This window comes from Pseudophryne corroboree, chromosome 3, assembly GCF_028390025.1.
Source record: "Pseudophryne corroboree isolate aPseCor3 chromosome 3, aPseCor3.hap2, whole genome shotgun sequence".
Lineage (NCBI taxonomy): Eukaryota > Metazoa > Chordata > Amphibia > Anura > Myobatrachidae > Pseudophryne > Pseudophryne corroboree.
In genome coordinates, this window is record NC_086446.1 from 77461189 (window position 1) to 77480306 (window position 19118).

General features: G+C 49.4%; 1 protein-coding gene across 2 annotated transcripts in view; it reads left to right on the forward strand.

Annotated features, from left to right (window-relative positions):
* LOC135054787 (zinc finger protein 432-like) overlaps positions 1–19118 on the forward strand; it is a 37718-nt gene that overhangs the window by 11872 nt on the left and 6728 nt on the right. The window contains exons 2-5 of one of the 2 annotated variants that reach the window (XM_063958112.1): positions 2597–2957; positions 11552–11648; positions 12422–12610; positions 12692–12770. In XM_063958112.1, coding sequence (XP_063814182.1) covers positions 2902–2957; positions 11552–11648; positions 12422–12610; positions 12692–12770 — 421 coding nt within the window. In that variant the 5' untranslated portion in view covers positions 2597–2901. The remainder of the gene's footprint in view (positions 1–2596; positions 2958–11551; positions 11649–12421; positions 12611–12691; positions 12771–19118) is intronic. The other variant, XM_063958113.1, reaches the window with a different exon arrangement.

Genomic DNA, 19118 nt, shown 5'->3' on the forward strand with positions numbered 1-19118 from the left:
CGAAAATGTTTGCCAAGTTGTACAAGTTTGATGCCTTGGCCTCTGAGGACCTTCAGTTTGGTCAGTGGGTTCTGCAGGAACCTCAGCACTCTCCCACCCGGTTTGGTAGCTTTGGTACTTCCCCATGGTACTAAATGGATTCCCAGTATCCCCTAGGACGTTAGAGAAAATAGGATTTTAATTACCTACCGGTAAATCTTTTTTTCTCTGACGTCCTAGTGGATGCTGGGTACTCCGTAAGGACCATGGGGTATAGACGGGCTCCGCAGGAGACTGGGCACTCTAAAAGAAAGATTAGGTACTATCTGGTGTGCACTGGCTCCTCCCTCTATGCCCCTCCTCCAGACCTCAGTTAGTATCTGTGCCCGGCCAGAGCTGGATGCACACTAGGGGCTCTCCTGAGCTTCTAGAAAAGAAAGCAGAATCCCTGCTTCAAAGCCAACCGGTGCTGATTCAGTCAGACAACATCACGGCAGTTGCCCATGTAAATCGACAGGGCGGCACAAGAAGCAGGATGGCAATGGCAGAAGCCACAAGGATTCTTCGATGGGCGGAGAATCACGTGCTAGCACTGTCAGCAGTGTTCATTCCGGGAGTGGACAACTGGGAAGCAGACTTCCTCAGCAGACACCCGGGAGAGTGGGGACTTCATACAGAAGTCTTCAAGCTGATTGTGCACCGGTGGGAACGACCACAGGTGGACATGATGGCGTCCCGCCTCAACAAAAAGCTAAAAAGATATTGCGCCAGGTCAAGGGACCCTCAGGCGATAGCTGTGGACGCTCTGGTGACACCGTGGGTGTACCAGTCGGTTTATGTGTTCCCTCCTCTTCCTCTCATACCCAAGGTACTGAGGATAGTAAGAAAGAGAGGAGTAAGGACAATACTCATCGTTCCGGATCGGCCAGGAAGAACTTGGTACCCAGAACTACAAGAAATGATATCAGAGGACCCATGGCCTCTGCCCCTCAGACAGGACCTGCTACAGCAGGGGCCCTGTCTGTTCCAAGACTTACCGCGGCTGCGTTTGACGGCATGGCGGTTGAACGCCGGCTCCTAGCGGAGAAGGGCATTCCAGACGAAGTCATTCCTACGCTAATAAAAGCTAGGAAGGATGTGACAGCAAAGCATTATCATCGCATATGGCGAAAATATGTTGCTTGGTGTGAGGCCAGGAAGGCCCCAACGGAAGAATTCCAGCTGGGTCGATTCCTGCACTTCCTACAGGCAGGAGTGACTATGGGCCTAAAATTGGGATCTATAAAAGTCCAGATTTTGGCCCTATCTATTTTCTTTCAGAAAGAACTGGCTTCACTGCCTGAAGTTCAGACGTTTGTTAAGGGAGTGCTGCATATTCAGCCTACTTTTGTGCCTCCAGTGGCACCGTGGGATCTCAACGTGGTGTTGGATTTCCTAAAATCACACTGGTTTGAGCCACTTAAGACCGTGGAGCTAAAATATCTCACGTGGAAGGTGGTCATGCTATTGGCCTTGGCTTCGGCCAGGCGGGTGTCAGAATTAGCGGCTTTGTCGTGTAAAAGCCCATATCTGATTTTCCATATGGACAGGGCGGAACTGAGGACTCGTCCCCAGTTTCTCCCTAAGGTGGTATCACCGTTTCATTTGAACCAACCTATTGTGGTGCCTGCGGCTACTCGGGACTTGGAGGATTCCGAGTTACTGGACGTAGTCCGGGCCCTGAAAATTTATATTTCAAGGACCGCTAGAGTCAGGAAGACTGACTCGCTATTTATCCTGCATGCACCCAACAAGCTGGGTGCTCCTGCTTCTAAGCAGACAATTGCTCGCTGGATCTGTAGCACGATTCAACTTGCACATTCCGCGGCTGGACTGTAAAAGCCCATTCCACAAGGAAGGTGGGCTCTTCTTGGGCGGCTGCCCGAGGGGTCTCGGCTTTACAACTTTGCCGAGCTGCTACTTGGTCGGGTTCAAACACTTTTGCAAAATTCTACAAGTTTGATACCCTGGCTGAGGAGGACCTTGAGTTTGCTCATTCGGTGCTGCAGAGTCATCCGCACTCTCCCGCCCGTTTGGGAGCTTTGGTATAATCCCCATGGTCCTTACGGAGTACCCAGCATCCACTAGGACGTTAGAGAAAATAAGATTTTACTCACCGGTAAATCTATTTCTCGTAGTCTGTAGTGGATGCTGGGAGCCCGTCCCATGTGTGGACTCTCTGCAATACATGTATGTAGTTATTGCATAACTAAAGGGTTATTGTTTTGAGCCATCTGTTACTGAGGCTCATTATTGTTTTCATACTGTTAACTGGGTATGGTTACCACGAGTTGTACGGTGTGATTGGTGTGGCTGGTATGAGTCTTACCTTGGATTCCAAATCCTTTCCTTGTAATGTCAGCTCTTCCGGGCACAGTTTCCCTAACCGAGGTCTGGAGGAGGGGCATAGAGGGAGGAGCCAGTGCACACCAGTAGTACCTAATCTTTCTTTTAGAGTGCCCAGTCTCCTGCGGAGCCCGTCTATACCCCATGGTCCTTACGGAGTACCCAGCATCCACTACGGACTACGAGAAATAGATTTACCGGTGAGTAAATTCTTATTTTTTTTCATCCGTAGGGGATACTGGCGCCCGCCTGGTGCTTCGTACTTCTTGCACTGTTACTTGGTTAAGTATTCTGGTTTGCTCAGCTGTTGCTGTTACTGTTTACAAGTTTGGTTAGCATGGCTTTCCTCTTGGTCTGGTTGTGCTGGTTCGAAATCTCACCACTTTCCTTTTCTGTATCCTTCTCTCAAAGTATCTCCGTCTCCTCGGGCACAGTTTCCTAGACTGAGTCTGGTAGGAGGGGCATAGAGGGAGGAGCCTGCCCACACAATCAAACCTCTATAGTGCCCATGGCTCCAAGGGGACCCGTCTATACCCCATGGTACTAAATGGATTCCCAGTATCCCCTACAGACTACGAGAAAAGGATTGAGCGGTAGGTAATTAAAAGCCTATTATAATTTATATCACGGGTATACATCATATACTGTAATAGGTTGACACATGCCAATGTAATAACTAATGTGTATTATATGATCACTAGTACAGGGAGCCAGCATATGCCGGGTCACCTCAGTCTGCCTCATTTTAGACCCCACCCTGGTACCCTTATACATTCCCAGCACAGTCAGTCGCTCTTCCCCTGGAGCAGTGGTCTGTCCCGTCATAGCATATATACATCATATACAGTACTGTAATATATACACACAGCAGTGAGATAACTGATCTGTATACTATACGTCACTAATATACATCTTATACAGTACTGTAATATAGACACAGCAGTGCGATAACTGGTCTGTATTATTTTATATTCTTATTATGTATTATGGCTAAGGCTCCTCAAAGTGCCCGCAGTGCAATACATGGGGTAAACATACAGACGTATCACAGTTACTATAAGGCGGGATCACTGTAACATACAGTATATCACGAGTACTGGAAATACAGAGCGCGTTGGAAGTACCGTATACTTGTGGCTTCCAGGATTTCTATACATTTTTTTTTTTAAATGGTTTATTTGCACTGTATGATGGCGTTTTTCACTAAAGAAGGTTGAGAAAGATGACAACTAAACGTACTAAAAAATCTAGACCAAAAAGAGATATGTATGTAATGTGTGGATTTGTAAATGAAGGTGGTTCCTCCCAGCAATTAGGAATAAGAGTTCATTAGGTATAGCCTGAAAGGAGAGGCCAACTTAAGGGCCCTACTGTTAGGGTCTCCTGCCCTGTGCTGCCACATCATCATGGCAACCGGGAGACAAGTGCTAGCGGAGTAACCTGAGCGCAGCTGATACTCCGGTTCGGGTCTTTTGCTGTGCAGTGGTTACAGGCTCTGTGCACGGCAGGGGATCCGGTGCTGGTTTTTGTGCTCACAGTCTGTGAGGTCTGAGTGGGGTGTGGACAGCACCTGCTTTATAAACCCTCTTCTCAGGTTAAGCAGATGCTGCTGAATCTTTGTTGGTTAGTTAGTTCCTGAAAGTTAGCCAGTACTGTGTAGCTTTGTATTTGTTGTTGCTTACTGCAAATAGGCCTGGGGATTTGGTACTACACTCTGCCAATCCAGACCTAGCAGTAAGACTGGAGTCAGTCATTTAACTTGCTGGGGTTCTTTTGCTACTCTGTGAACTTAGCAAGTTTGCGGCTGTATTCTCAGATTTGCCTGCCTAAATCCTGTCTCACTGTGCAAGGTGTTCAGGTGTCAGTTTAGTGGCAGTAAGGAGAACCTGTGCACTGCAAGTGAGGATTAGGATTATGGAGACTCTCCTTGTGTCTATCATTCCATCTCTGACCAAGGAGTTTACTGCCACACCCGTTGGTAACCCTATAGGGTTTTGCTGTTGCCCTTAGCAACAGCATTTCGGGTTCTCTACGTATTAAAACACAACATCTTGCTTTTTCCATCTGAGCATTCCTATTAATAGGGAGACACCCAGTTTCTTAGCCTCTGGGCTTCTCTGTTCACTTTGTGTTTATTGTGTTACCCTATCACCTTCTGTGTACGTAATGTCATATTCCCCAGTCTGTCTGTGAGTTCATTTGTTTTGCATCCCTATCCGTTCAGACACCAGTACATTCCTGCAGGCACTGGTGTGCATAACAGTTCAGACACCAGTACATTCCTGCAGGCACTGGTGTGCATAACAGTTCAGAGACCAGTACATTCCTGCAGGCACTGGTGTGCATAACATATTCAGCAGCCTAATACTTCTGTTGAAATTTTGTGGGAATATGGAGCATACCCCTCAAAATACGTTGCAACAGGTGGTCGATCAGGTGCAGGTCCTGACTCGACAATTTAATGATTTGTCCATTAAAATGCACACCTCCCAGGCCGCTGGCGGAGCTCCCGCAGCAGCAGCACCTTCAGGGGTTAAGGAGCCGAAAGTAAATCTCCCGGATCGTTTTTCTGGAGATCGCTCGCAGTTCTTTTGTTTCAAGGAGAGCTGCAAGCTGTACTTCCGGCTTAGGCCTCAGTCTTCTGGGTCGGAGATTCAGCGGGTGGGCATAGTGATTTCCTTGCTACAAGGAGACCCACAGGTCTGGGCATATGGGTTGCAGCCTGACTGTCCATCGCTTAAAAGTGTTGATGCTTTTTTTACGGCACTGGGCATGTTGTATGATGACCCTGACAAGACGGCCTCAGCCGAGGCTCAGATTTCGATCCTTAAGCAAGGGCGAAGGCCAGTTGAGGTTTACTGTACGGAGTTTCGGAGGTTGGCCCATGATACCCAGTGGTATGACCCAGCCCTGAGACACCAGTACCGAAGAGGTCTTTCTAACCAGATAAAAGACCAACTGGTACAATATCCCTTGCCTGATAGCTTGGATCAGCTCATGCAGTTATCCATCCGGGTGGATAGACGGCTGAGAGAGCGTAGGCTTGAAAAGGAGACAGAGGTTTCCTTCTTTCCCAAGGAAACCTCAGACTCTGAGGAATTTTCCGAGGAGCCTATGCAGATTGGGGCTACCCGCCTCTCCTCGCGTGAGAAGACGCGGAGGAGACAGCAGGGGTTGTGTTTGTACTGTGGGAATAAAGGTCATGTGGTAGTATCATGCCCAGAAAAGCCGGAAAACTTCAGGGCCTGAGGGTGATGGGAAATATCCTGTCAGGCCAGAAGTCAGAATTTCCCAAGAAGACTTTTATCATTCCGGTGACCTTGAAGATCCTCGGTCAAACTGTCAAGACTGAGGCCTTTGTGGACAGTGGGGCCGACGGGGTTTTTATGGACCGCCAATTCGCCCTGAAAAACTCTGTTCCCTTAGTACCCTTGGCATCGGAAATTGAGATTTGTGGGTTAAACGGGGAACCATTATCCCAAGGTAAAATTACCTCTTGCACTAGCCAGATTTCTTTGTTTATTGGAGCCACACACTCTGAAAAATTGTCCTTTTATGTGACTGTCTGTACTTTTGCCCCATTGGTGTTGGGGTTACCCTGGTTAAGGGCCCACAATCCTCAATTTGACTGGGTCTCTGGGGAGATTCTTAGATGGGGTACTGATTGTTTCAGGAGTTGCTTGAGCCTTCCAGTCAGGCTCTCGCAGCTAAGTTTGCCAGGATTGCCAGGGTGTTATGCAGATTTTGCGGACGTGTTCTCCAAAAAAGTTGCAGAGGTACTACCTCCCCATCGCCCCTATGACTGTGCCATTGATTTGTTGCCAAATGCTAAGCTTCCCAAGAGCAGGTTGTACTCCCTGTCACGTCCTGAGACTCAGGCTATGGCAGAGTACATTCAGGAGAACTTGGCTTAGGGATTTATCAGACCTTCACAGTCTCCAGTTGGGTCGGGGTTCTTCTTCGTGGGTAAAAAGGACGGTTCGTTGCGACCCTGCATCGACTTCAGGGAATTGAACCGTATCACGATTAAAAACTCATACCCACTGCCTCTCATTTCTGTCTTGTTTGACCAGCTTCGTACTGCCACCATTTTTTCTAAGATTGACCTACGCGGGGCGTACAATCTAATCCGAATAAGAGAGGGGGATGAATGGAAGACTGCCTTTAATACCCACTCAGGGCATTATGAATATTTGGTGATGCCTTTTGGGCTCTGTAATGCCCCGGCAGTCTTCCAGGATTTCATGAACGATGTACTCAGGGAATATTTGGATAGATTCTTAGTTGTATACTTAGATGACAACCTAATCTTCTCCCATTCCCTGGAGGAACATCGGAAGCATGGGGCGATGTCCTCCAGAAACTCAGAGACCACCAGCTTGGGGCGAAGCTGGAGAAGTGCGAATTTGAAGTTCAGCAAATCGCATTTCTAGGATATATTATCTCCCCAGAAGGTTTCCAAATGGAGGGTTCCAAGGTACAGGCAGTCCTGGATTGGGTGCAGCCCACTAGTTTGAAGGCGCTTCAGCGTTTCCTGGGCTTTGCGAATTTTTATAGACGATTTATCGCTGGATTTTCGTCTATAGTGGCGCCCTTGGTGGCACTCACTAAGAAAGGGGCGGATGTTGCTCACTGGTCTTGTGAGGCTAAAGCGGCTTTTGCCCGTCTCAAAAGGGCATTTGTCTCGGCCAAGGTGCTGCGACACCCAGATCCAGAGCGTCCTTTTGTGGTGGAGGTGGATGCCTCTGAGATGGGTATTGGGGCAGTGCTTCTCAGATGGGAGTGTCTGATAATCGCCTTCATCCCTGTGCTTACTTTTCCCGTAAATTTTCGCCTGCCGAGATGAATTATGACGTGGGTAACCGGGAATTGTTGGCTATTAAGGATGCACTCAAGGAGTGGAGACACTGGCTTGAGGGGGCTAAGTTTGTGGTCTCAATTCTCACCGACCATAAGAATCTGGCATATTTAGAGTCAGCGAAGCTTCTCAATGCCAGGCAGGCACGATGGGCTTTGTTTTTTGCTCGCTTTAATTTTTTGATAACATATCGCCCTGGGTCAAAAAACATCAAGGCTGATGCGCTCTCGCAGAGTTTTGCTCCAATCCAGGAGACCACCGAGGAGCCGTTGCCCATTGTGTCCCCATCATGTATTAAAGTGGGCATTACCCAGGACCTCTTGTCATTAGTCCTTAGAGCACAGGAGCAGGCTCCTCCAGACCTTCCAGTAGGTCTTTTGTTTGTACCTCCTAGGTTAAGACAGCAAGTGTTCCTGGAATTCCATGCCAAGAAGTCGGCAGGTCACCCGGGTATTGCCATAACTCGGGAGTTGCTATCTAGGGTGGTGTGGTGGCCCTCGGTGGCTAAGGATGTGGATCAGTGGGTTCGGGCATGTGACATCTGTGCCCGAAATAAGACTCCTAGAGGGGTTCCTGTTGGCCCATTACATCCACTCTCTATTCCATCTAAGCCATGGACCCACATTTCAATGGATTTTGTGGTGGACTTGCCCAAATCCTCGGGGATGACAGCCATCTGGGTTGTCGTTGACAGGTTTTCGAAGATGGCGCACTTCGTTCCACTGGTTGGGCTGCCATCGGCCAGACGCCTGTCTGAATTATTTATGCCGCATGTTGTGCGTCTCCACGGGTTGCCACTTGATGTGGTCTCTGACCGCGGATCCCAGTTTGTGGCCAAATTCTGGAGGGCATTTTGTTCCAATCTCCAGATTTCTGTCAGCTTGTCGTCAGGCTACTGTCCGCAGTCTAATGGGCAGACTGAAAGGGTGAACCAGTCCTTGGAGCAGTTCCTCAGGTGTTATGTTTCCAAGTGTCAGACTGACTGGGTTGCTCATCTGTCCATGGCGGAGTTTGCCTATAACAACGCGGCTCACTCTGCTTCAGGGATCTCTCCCTTCCTTTGTGTGTATGGGCATCATCCTAAGGCCAATTCTTTTGACCCACTGGACTCCACGCCTGGTGGTTCCTCTGTGGTTTCGGTCCTTAGAGGTATTTGGAGGAAAGTGAAGAAAGCCCTTGTGTCTGTGTCATTAGTGACCAAAAGGGTTTTTGATAAGCGGAAAAGACCCTGCAGCTTCAAATTAGGAGACTTCATCTGGTTGTCTACCAAGAATTTGAAGTTGAGACAGCCATCTCATAAGTTAGGCCCCCGGTTCATCGGCCTTTATAAGATCACCAGGGTTATTAATCCGGTGGCATTTCAGTTAGATCTGCCCCGTTCTTTGGGTATCAATAAAACATTTCATTGTTCCCTTTTAAAACGGGCGATTAGTAATCCTTCTTCCAGTGGAAGACCTTCCCCTCTTCTGATACGTGGCCAGAAGGAGTTTGTTGTTGAAAGGATTCTTGACTCCAAGATGGTTCGGGGTTGGCTGTCATTTTTGGTGCACTGGAAGGGGTATGGCCCGGAGGAGCGGTCGTGGGTGCGCAGTTGTGATCTTCATGCCCCCAGACTGATACGCTCTTTCTTCTCGCAGTTCCCCGATAAACCCGGTGGTAGGGGTTCTACGTCAGAGGGGGGTACTGTGCCCTGTGCTGCCACGTCATCATGGCAACCGGGAGACAAGTACTAGCGGAGTAACCTGAGCGCAGCTGATACTCCGGTTCGGGTCTTTTGCTGTGCAGTGGTTACAGGCTCTGTGCACGGAGGGGATCCGGTGCTGGTTTTTGTGCTCACAGTCTGTGAGGTCTGAGTGGGGTGTGGACAGCACCTGCTTTATAAACCCTCTTCTCAGGTTAAGCAGATGCTGCTGAATCTTGGTTGGTTAGTTAGTTCCTGAAAGTTAGCCAGTACTGTGTAGCTTTGTATTTGTTGTTGCTTACTGCAAATAGGCCTGGGGATTTGGTACTACACTCTGCCAATCCAGACCTAGCAGTAAGACTGGAGTCAGTCATTTAACTTGCTGGGGTTCTTTTGCTACTCTGTGAACTTAGCAAGTTTGCGGCTGTATTCTCAGATTTGCCTGCCTAAATCCTGTCTCACTGTGCAAGGTGTTCAGGTGTCAGTTTAGTGGCAGTAAGGTGAACCTGTGCACTGCAAGTGAGGATTAGGATTGTGGAGACTCTCCTTGTGTCTATCATTCCATCTCTGACCAAGGAGTTTACTGCCACACCCGTTGGTAACCCTTTAGGGTTTTGCTGTTGCCCTTAGCAACAGCATTTTGGGTTCTCTACGTATTAAAACACAACATCTTGCTTTTTCCATCTGAGCATTCCTAATAATAGGGAGACACCCAGTTTCTTAGCCTCTGGGCTTCTCTGTTCACTTTGTGTTTATTGTGTTACCCTATCACCTTCTGTGTACGTAATGTCATATTCCCCAGTCTGTCTGTGAGTTCATTTGTTTTGCATCCCTATCCGTTCAGACACCAGTACATTCCTGCAGGCACTGGTGTGCATAATAGTTCAGACACCAGTACATTCCTGCAGGCACTGGTGTGCATAACAGTTCAGAGACCAGTACATTCCTGCAGGCACTGGTGTGCATAACACCTACACAGCGCGATCCACCGCCGAGTTGCCCGAAGGCCGACCTGGCGGCAGGGTTGCAGTGACGGGGGGAGTGAAGTTTCTTCACTCCCCCCGTCATCCGGCTCCATAGCAGTGCATGCAAATATGGACAATATCGTCCATATTGGCCTGCATCCACAAGCGACGGGGCACCAGCGATGAACGAGCACGGGGCCGCGCATCGTTCATCGCTGGTGCCTCCACACTGAAAGGTATGAACGGTATAGCGTTCATATCTTTCAATACTATCGCACAGTGTGTAGGGCCCTTATCATGCCTTCACAAAGATCAGAGGACTGATTGAAACGCGTTAGAAAGAGGAGTGGCCCATTGACTAGATCAGGAGAAGACGATTCGTTCGTTTTGGAGCTTATGCTTGCCCGGGACATGAATGATCTACCCAGTTTATATGTGTTCTAATCCATACTTTTATTGGTTTATAACAAATTGAGGTGTAAAAGTGGGAATATTCACCTTTCAGCAGCCGTGTGCGCGTTTTGGTAGGTGCTTAGAAAAATCTTGTTTCTATATCACAGTTACTATTGATCCTACTAGGAAGTAGGCAGATATACGGGGGGCAGCAGGTGTGGCCCCCGTATCCCAACACCATTATTGGGGGCGGCCCCTGTCAGCATCACTAATGGGTGCATGCCCAGCTGTCGTCACTAATGGGGGGGCGTGTATGCTGGGCTTCCCCCAACTTCTCCCCTTACTGTGAATAGATGGAGGAGTTCAGCCTCATTCATGGAGGACAGGCATGGGAGACTTGAGCCGTTATGCAGGTGCAGCTTGAGCAAAACGCATACAGAGCCAATAAAACGTGACAGGGAGAGGACAGACATGAGATGAAATATAGAGAACCCTGCCCATGAGATCTTACATTGTAAAGGAAAGGGGGAAGTAGAGACAATAGGCTGGTGAGGCCTAGATGGTGCTGAGGCTTAGATGGTGCTGTGGTCTGCGGTAACAGTATGGGGAAGACAAAGTCACCTCAGTTTTTGCTGGACAGCGTTATGAGACAGCCGAAGGGAGAAGGGTGGGGGGGATTGGGGTGCATACAAACTGGATAGTGCAGGGGTGGGGGGAGCACAGACCGGGTAGCTCATCGGACCCTATCACATCAGGTAAGTAGCAGCCTATCGTCCACGCTCCCCCATCCAGCATCTCACTATTTTGCAGACACCGAGTAGCAGAGGGGGAGGCTGTAAGTCTGCAGTGCTGGCCTCCAGTGCAGGTCGGTCCAGTGTAGAGATGGAGGGAGTGGCCGGGAACCTCCTTCCGTTTTTGTGGTTTATCACTAATATTACATACTATAATGTATTCACACTTCAATGTAACAACTGAATTGTAATTATGCTGTTTCTATATTACCAATATACAGTATGTTTAGAATGTAAAGGGGGGGGGGAACAGATGTAACATGTGCAGAGAGAGTTAGATTTGGGTGGGGTGTGTTCAAACTGAAAAATAAAGCAGCCAGTATTTACCCCGCACAGGAACAACTTAACCCACCCAAATCTAACTCTCTCTGCACATGTTACATCTGCTCCACCAGCAGCGCAACATGGTTTTTCCCATTAGAGAGAGATTTTTCTTTTGTGATCAGGTCTGAATTAGGCCCTATATACTATATGATAACTGATCTCTATTATATTTTAGGAATAAAATACTACAGAAGATGGAGACATACAGGAACGAGATGACTGAAAGAATATTAAATCTCACCATGGAGATCATCTACCTGCTGACTGGGGAGGTGAGGGAGTCTGGGAGTGTCATAGTACCATCACTCTTATCTCTATGATACCCCTTTTCCATGTACGATGCGGGTCGCAGCCGGGAGCCTGATACGGGTGCTGCCTGGCTGCGACCCGCATCGATGGCCCCTTTCCCATCAGCAGTCACCATCCCGGCATATTGCCGGGTTGGTGACGCGGCAGGGGCGGCGCTGGGAGATCACATGATCTCCCAACGCCGCCCTTCCATACAGTGTAAACGGGAGCCGTGTCGCATCGACACGGCATCCGTTTACAATACAATCTTACCCGGATCATTCCCATGTCCTACCCAGGTAGCCCCCCACGTGTAGGATTCCCGGGTCACTTGATCCGGGTTTTTGCATTTACCCGGGTTTTTTGAGCTAGTGGAATAGGGGTATTACTAACACAGGGACCTGACTGTGGAGGTGAGGGAGTCTGGGAGTGTCACAGTGACATCATTCTTATCTCTGTTACTAACACAGGGACCTGACTGGGGAGGTGAGGGAGTCTGGGAGTGTCATAGTGACATCACTCTTATCTCTATTACTAACACAGGGACCTGACTGGGGAGGTGAGGGAGTCTGGGAGTGTCACATTGACATCGCTCTCATCATAAATAAATAAGGATGGGAAGAGAAATAATATGCAGAATGTGGAAATAGATGTAATTAGATCAGAATGTTTCTGTTTAAAGAGAAGATTGGGAATAAAGGAATATTATATCCAGGCAGAGACATGTTTGTACTTATCTGTGTCTCTCTATTTCTAGGATTATATTATTGTAAAAAAGTCAGCTGAGTGCTTTACACCCAACAGTAGTCATCATGTCTTTGTACGATTGGGCAGGACCCAGAGCCCCATCACGGTGCCTCCACCTCACTCACTGACACATGACAGAGACAATGAGCAGAAGATCCTGGAACTCACCAACAAGATCATTCAGCTGCTGACTGGAGAGGTGACTGCTGGGAATGGGACATTGTGTGTGTGTCAGGTTCCTATAAGGTGTGAGGATGTCACTGTCTATCTCTCTATGCAGGAGGGGGAGTATATAGAGGGACACAAGGATCTGTACAAGGACGTGATGATGGATAATCACCAGCTCCTGACTTCACCGGGTAAGGGACGATCATGGTGTTGCAAGATGGCAATAACCTGTACCAATGTTTGTGAGTTCCCGAAATCATCTGTTATTTCTCAAGCATCTATAAGGGATATTGGGGGAGACTTAGTACGATGGGGTATAGACAGGGTCCAAAGGAGCCAGTGCACTTTACATTTTCTTCGCTGGGTGTCCTGGCTCTTCCCCTCTATGCCCCCTCCAACAGGCAGATTAGAAAAAAGTGCCCTCAGGAGAGGCTGTACATCTCTGAGCTCCAGAGCGTTTTCTTCAATGTCTTTTTCATGTTTGTTATTTTCTGTATGTTGTTTGGGCAACAGCATACCTGCACCATGGGAGTTTGGGGGGGGGGGGGGGGGGGGGGGGGGTTGTGGGGGCGGTCACCAGCCTTACGAGGTGCAGAGCCGCTTCCCCACTGCAGGACCACCGTCCTGAGGGGTTGTTTGTTCAGCGGGGCACTGCGCCTTGGCTGTCACAGCCGCAGCACGATGCACACCCCTAACACTGCCTGAATGTGACATCGGTGGTGAGTACAAAACGGGGGCCCCACTAGGGGGGATCACTATGCGGCTGACCGCAGGCGCGGCGTACGGGACCCTCCTGGGGGGGTCCCGCTAAGATCCCTTGTATAGACTGGCACAAAACCGCTCAGACTAGCACTTGTGTGATATTTTTAAGCTGAAAGGAGACTTTGCCAGTATAAAATATCACTAGCTCCAGCACCATTGGAGGGGGCGGAGCTACCTCAAAGCGGGACCAGAGGCATTTTGGCGCCTTCCTCTGCTTACTGCAACCATCTACAGCACACACAGCGCTTCCTGACTCCTCAGCCACGCTGGTTATCTGGTAAAGGGTGTAGCAAAGGGGGAGAGCTGCTTGTGTACACTATCTGGGTCCTTTACAGGACAGAATTTGTTAGTGTTTACAGTAATATAGTGGGGTTGTACAGCTAAGGGTGTGCTGGTGTCCTTCTCTATCTGTCTCCTCTCACATACAGTAGGGCAGGCTTGCAATATGACTGTCTGGGAGTATGTGTATGTTATTGTACTTACTGTGAAATATGGATAAACACAAGCTGTGCAGTGTATGCCACACCAGATTCTCTCCATTATCATCTGATTCTGTTTCATGTGAAAAATGCAGCCAATCTTCACAACTCCGTGAAGAGGCTGGGGGAGAGGGTCCAGAGCCCACATGGCTAGGGTCTCTTAAAAGTATGATGTCAAATGTCATCCCAGCTCACTGCTAATGTACAGATAACTCTGATACTACAACAAGCTGTTGCAGATTTAGCTGCTAGGGCAGATGCAGTACAGCTCCCCTCCTCCCATGCAGGACCACAAAAGCGTGGTTTACCTGCCTACTCTCTGACACAGATGACGATGTATTAGAGGATGGGGATGACTTGGACCCCGTTAGTGGGGATCCTGATTCTGCTCAGGGTATTGAACCCCTAATTTTGACTATACAGGACGTGTTAAAGCTCCCTCTGGAGGACGCTGCGTTACAGCAGTCATTTTTATTTGTACAAAACAAGCCTAATGTCACTTTCCCTGATTCTGCAAAGTTAGATGACCTGTTCAAGCTGGCCTGGAAAAATCCAGACAAAAGATTCCAAGTGTCCCAAAAATGTTTGCGCACTTTCCCATTTTCTCCTGAAGGTAGGAAATTTTGGGAGAAACCCCCAGGGGTTGATGTATCAGTCTCTCATCTGTCCAAAAAGGCGGTACTGCCTGCCCCGGCTCCTTTACCATAAAGGATCCTGGGGATAGGAAAATAGAATCTACACTCAAATCTATTTACATGGTAGCAGGTGTATCACAAAGGCCGGTCATTGCGGGTTGCTGAATGACCCATGCCATTCATTCCTGGGCCACCCAAATTCAGGGGGGCCTCTCGGGGGATATGTCCTTGGTCACTATGGTGACCCTCCTCAAAAACATTCAGGACACTACACGTGTCCTCTGTGATTCACTCAAGAAGATGGGGAACATTAATGCTAGGACTTCTGCTATGGCAGTGTCGACGCACAGGGCCTTGTGGTTGTGTCAGTGGATTGCGGACACAGAATCCAAACGTAGTGTGGAATCCCTCCCCTCTTCTGGGGAATGGCTCTTTGGAGTTGAATTGGACACCTGGATTTCCAAAGTTACAGCTGGGAAATCCACGTTTCTCCCCTCTGGGGCCCCACCGGTGAGACGCTCCTACCCAGGGACATCTCTCCAGTCCTTTCGGTCTCACAGATTTCGATCTAAGGCCAGAGGTGCCTCCAGTGCAACTAGAGGCACCAGAGGTAAGCCCAGAAAGCCTGCGAGCACCAGCTCTCAGGAACAGACCACCAGTTCGCTTCCGCTAAGGCCCCAGCATGACGGTGCCCACATACCCCAAGGGGAACTTGAGGTGGGAGCTCGACTGTGTCACTTCAGCTGCTTCTGGGAGGCTTCCTGCCAGGATACCTGGGTCAGAGATCTCGTTTCTCAGGGCTACAAACTGGAGTTCGACAGTACTCCTCCCCAACGATTTTTCAAATAAAGCTTACCAGCTTTGGAGGATATGCAAGTTAAGTTGCAACAGGCCATCCTAAAGTTGGTCCAGTCCCACGTCGTTGTTCCAGTTCCAATACCGCAACGCGGCAAGGATTATTACTCCAACCTGTTTGTGGTACCGAAACCGGACGGTTCGGTAAGACCCATTTTGAATCTAAAGTCCTTGAATCCTCACTTGAAGGTGTTCAAGTTGAAAATGGAATCATTGCAAGCAGTGATTGCGGGCCTGGAAGAACAGGAATTTATGGTCTCCTTGGATATCAAGGATGCCTACCTCCATATTCCGATTTGGCCGCCTCATCAGGTGTACCTGCGGTTTGCACTACTGGACAATCATTACCAATTCCAGGCGCTGCCCTTTAGCCTGTCCACAGCTTCAAGAGTGTTCACGAAAGTGATGGTGGAGATGATGTTCCAGCTCCGGGTCCAGGGAGTCAATATTGTCCCATACCTGGACGACCTTCTGATCAAGGCAAGATCCAGGGAGCTCTTGTAGCTCCAGATCGCCCACACTATCCATCTTTTATCACACCATGGGTGGATCCTCAACTTGCAGAAGTCCCACCTGGAGCCGACTCAGCGACTCCTGTTCCTGGGGATGTTGCTAGATACTGTGGCCCAGAAGGTGTTCCTGCCAGAGGACAAGGTGAGAACGCTTCAGGAGATGGTCTGAATGGTACTCCGACCTGCTCGAGTTTCCATCCATCTTTGCATAAGATTGTTGGGGAAGATAGTCGCCTTGTACGAGGCGATCCAATATGGAAGGTTCCATGCCAGAACTTTTCAGCTAGATCTCCTGAGCAAATGGTCCGGATTGCATCTTCAGATGCACCGGATGATACAGTTGTCGCCTCAGGCTGCAGTCCTCCAATCTACTGGAGGGCCGGCGTTCCGGGATTCAGGATTGGATCCTCCTCACAACGGATGCGAGTCTGAGAGGATGGGGAGCTGTCACCCAAGGGGCGCAGTTCCAGGGCAGGTGGTCAGCCCACTAAGCCCTCCTTCTGATCAACATTCTGGAACTTCAGGCGATCTACAATGCTCTGCTTCGGGCCTCTCCTCTGCTCAAGGATTGCGTGATCCATGTACAGTCGGACAACGCCACAGCAGTGGCGTACATCATTCGACAAGAAGGAACAAAAAGCAGAGCTTGCATGCGAGAGGTGTCAAAAATACTCCTCTGGGCGGAAAGAAATGCAGGAGCAATATCGGCAATCTTCATTCCGGGTGTGGACAACTGGAAAGCAAACAGATTTATTGAGTCACGATCTCCACCCGGGGTGAGTGGGGTCTCCACCAGCAGGTGTTCCAACAGATCGTCCACTGGTGGGGCTGCCCAGAGATAGACATGATGGCTTCTCGTCTCAACAAGAAGCTTCATTGGTATTGCTCACGAACCAGGGACCCTCAGGTGAGGGCAGTAGATGCATTGACGTCGCCTTGGCCTTACCAGCTGGTTTATCTGTTTCATCCGATTCCGTTGCTCCCAAGGGTGCTTAAGCGAATCAAAAAGCAGGGAGTCCAGGCAATTCTAATTGCCCCGGATTGGCCTCGGAGGGCGTGGAACGCGGATCTTCTGGACATGTTCATCGAAGACCCTTAGCCTCTACCACTAAGAAGAGATCTTCTTCAACAGGGACCATTTGTCTACCCGGACATACGGCGACTTTGACAGCATGGAGGTTGAGCGGAACATCCTAGCTGACAAGGGCCTTTCCAAAAAGGTTATTGCTACCATGGTTCAGGCAGTGGCGGATTTAGCGGGGGGCGATTAGGGTGAACGCCCCCCCTACATGTACCGTGACCGGGATGGAGGCCGGGTCCCACCACGGTGTTAAGAACGGGTGGAGAGCGCAGAGCGGTGCAGCGCGGCGGGGGACGAGGAGAGAGAGAGAGAGAGAGAGCGCGAGAGCGTCCTCCTGACGCGCGTACAGCGGCCTCTGTTTTTACCACGCCCCCTCCTCCCTGTACGCGCGGAAGGGACTAGTTCCCCTTCCGTAGATGTGAGCCGGTGACGTCACAGGCCATGTGACCAGACCATGTGACACACACTGCAGCGTTTCTTGGCGCGCACCTCAAATTGACTTCGCTGTTATGACAGGTAACAAATTCTGTTCTATAGAGCTGTGGAACAAACTAGGCACATGGAGGGAGCAGGCTGCAGCGGAGGAGGGCACGGACCACCTGGTGAGCAGGGGAGGGGAGCACTAGGGGACCAGGCTGCAGGGGGGCATGGAGCACCTGGGGAGCTGGCTGCAGGGGGGGCACGGAGCACTAGGGGACCAGGCTGCAGGGGGCACGGAGCACTTGGGGAGCAGCGGAGGAGGGCACGGACCACCTGGGGAGCAGGGTAGGGGAGCACTAGGGGCCAGGCTGCAGGGGGGGAAGGAGCACCTGGGGTGCAGCAGTGGGAGGCACGGAGCACTTGGGGAGCAGGGGAGTGGGGCACTGAGCACTTGGGGAGCAGGGGAGTGGGGCACTGAGCACTTAGGGAGCAGGGGGAACAGGGCTTATAATAAATAGTCTAGTTCCTCTTCAGTTACTGAAACTGAAGAGGATCTAGTCTCTTCCCTGTACGCGCGTCAGGACGCTCTCTCTCCTCGTCCCCCGCCGCGCTGCACCGCTCTCCACCCGTTCCCAATACCGCCATCTATGAGTAGGTGTCAGTGTGTGTGTATGTGTGTTTGTGTATGTGTGTGTGTGTGTGATTCACTGTGCTATAATGTGAATTTTGGCTCATTCAGCGTGCTACTGCTATAATGTGAATTTCTGATCATTCAGCGTGCTATAATGTGAATTTCGGCTCATACATTGTGCTATGATGTGAATTTCGGCTCATACAGTGTGCTATGTGAATTTCGGCTCATACAGCGTGCTATGATGTGAATTTCGGCTCATTCAGCGTGCTATGATGTGAATTTCGGCTCATTGTGTGCTATGATATGAATTTCGGATCATTCAGTGTGCTATAATGTGAATTTCGGCTCATTCAGCGTGCTATGATGTGAATTTCGGCTCATACAGCGTGCTATGATGTGAATTTTCGGCTCATTCAGCGTGCTATGATGTGAATTTCGGATCATACAGTGTGCTATAACGTGAATTTCGGATCATACAGTGTGCTATAATGTGAATTTCAGATCATACAGCGTGCTATGATGTGAATTTCGGCTCATTCTGCTTGCTATGATGTGAATTTCGGCTCATTCAGTGTGCTATGATGTGAATTTCGGCTCATTCAGCGTGCTATAACGTGAATTTCGGCTCATTCCGTGTGCTATAATGTGAATTTCGGATCATACTGTGTGCTACAATGTGAATTTCAGCTCATACAGTGTGCTATAATGTGAATTTCGGCTCATTCTGTGTGCTGTAGAAACAGAATTTGTCGGCAGATAAGAACCACTTGGCCCATCTAGTCTGCCCCTTTATTTATTTTTTTACATTATTTTTATCTCTAACCTTATTTGATCCTTATTTCTTTGTAAGAATATCCTTATGTCTATCCCATGCATGTTTAAATTGCCCTACTGTCTTAGCCTCTACCACCCCTGATGGAAGGAATGGCGATTCGCCAGTCTGTATCACCAGTGCGCAGGGTTCTCTCCACTAACTGGCAAAATTTTATTAGTAATGGCAACAATAGGACATTTTAGAAGCGAACGGGAAGGGCATTACTAAGTGGGAGGGGCTATGATTAGGGGGAGGAGTCATAATTCTTAAACCGCCCCCCCCCCTAAAAGTTAAGTCTAGATCCGCCACTGGGTTCAGGCCAGGAAACCTGTGACGTTAAAACATTA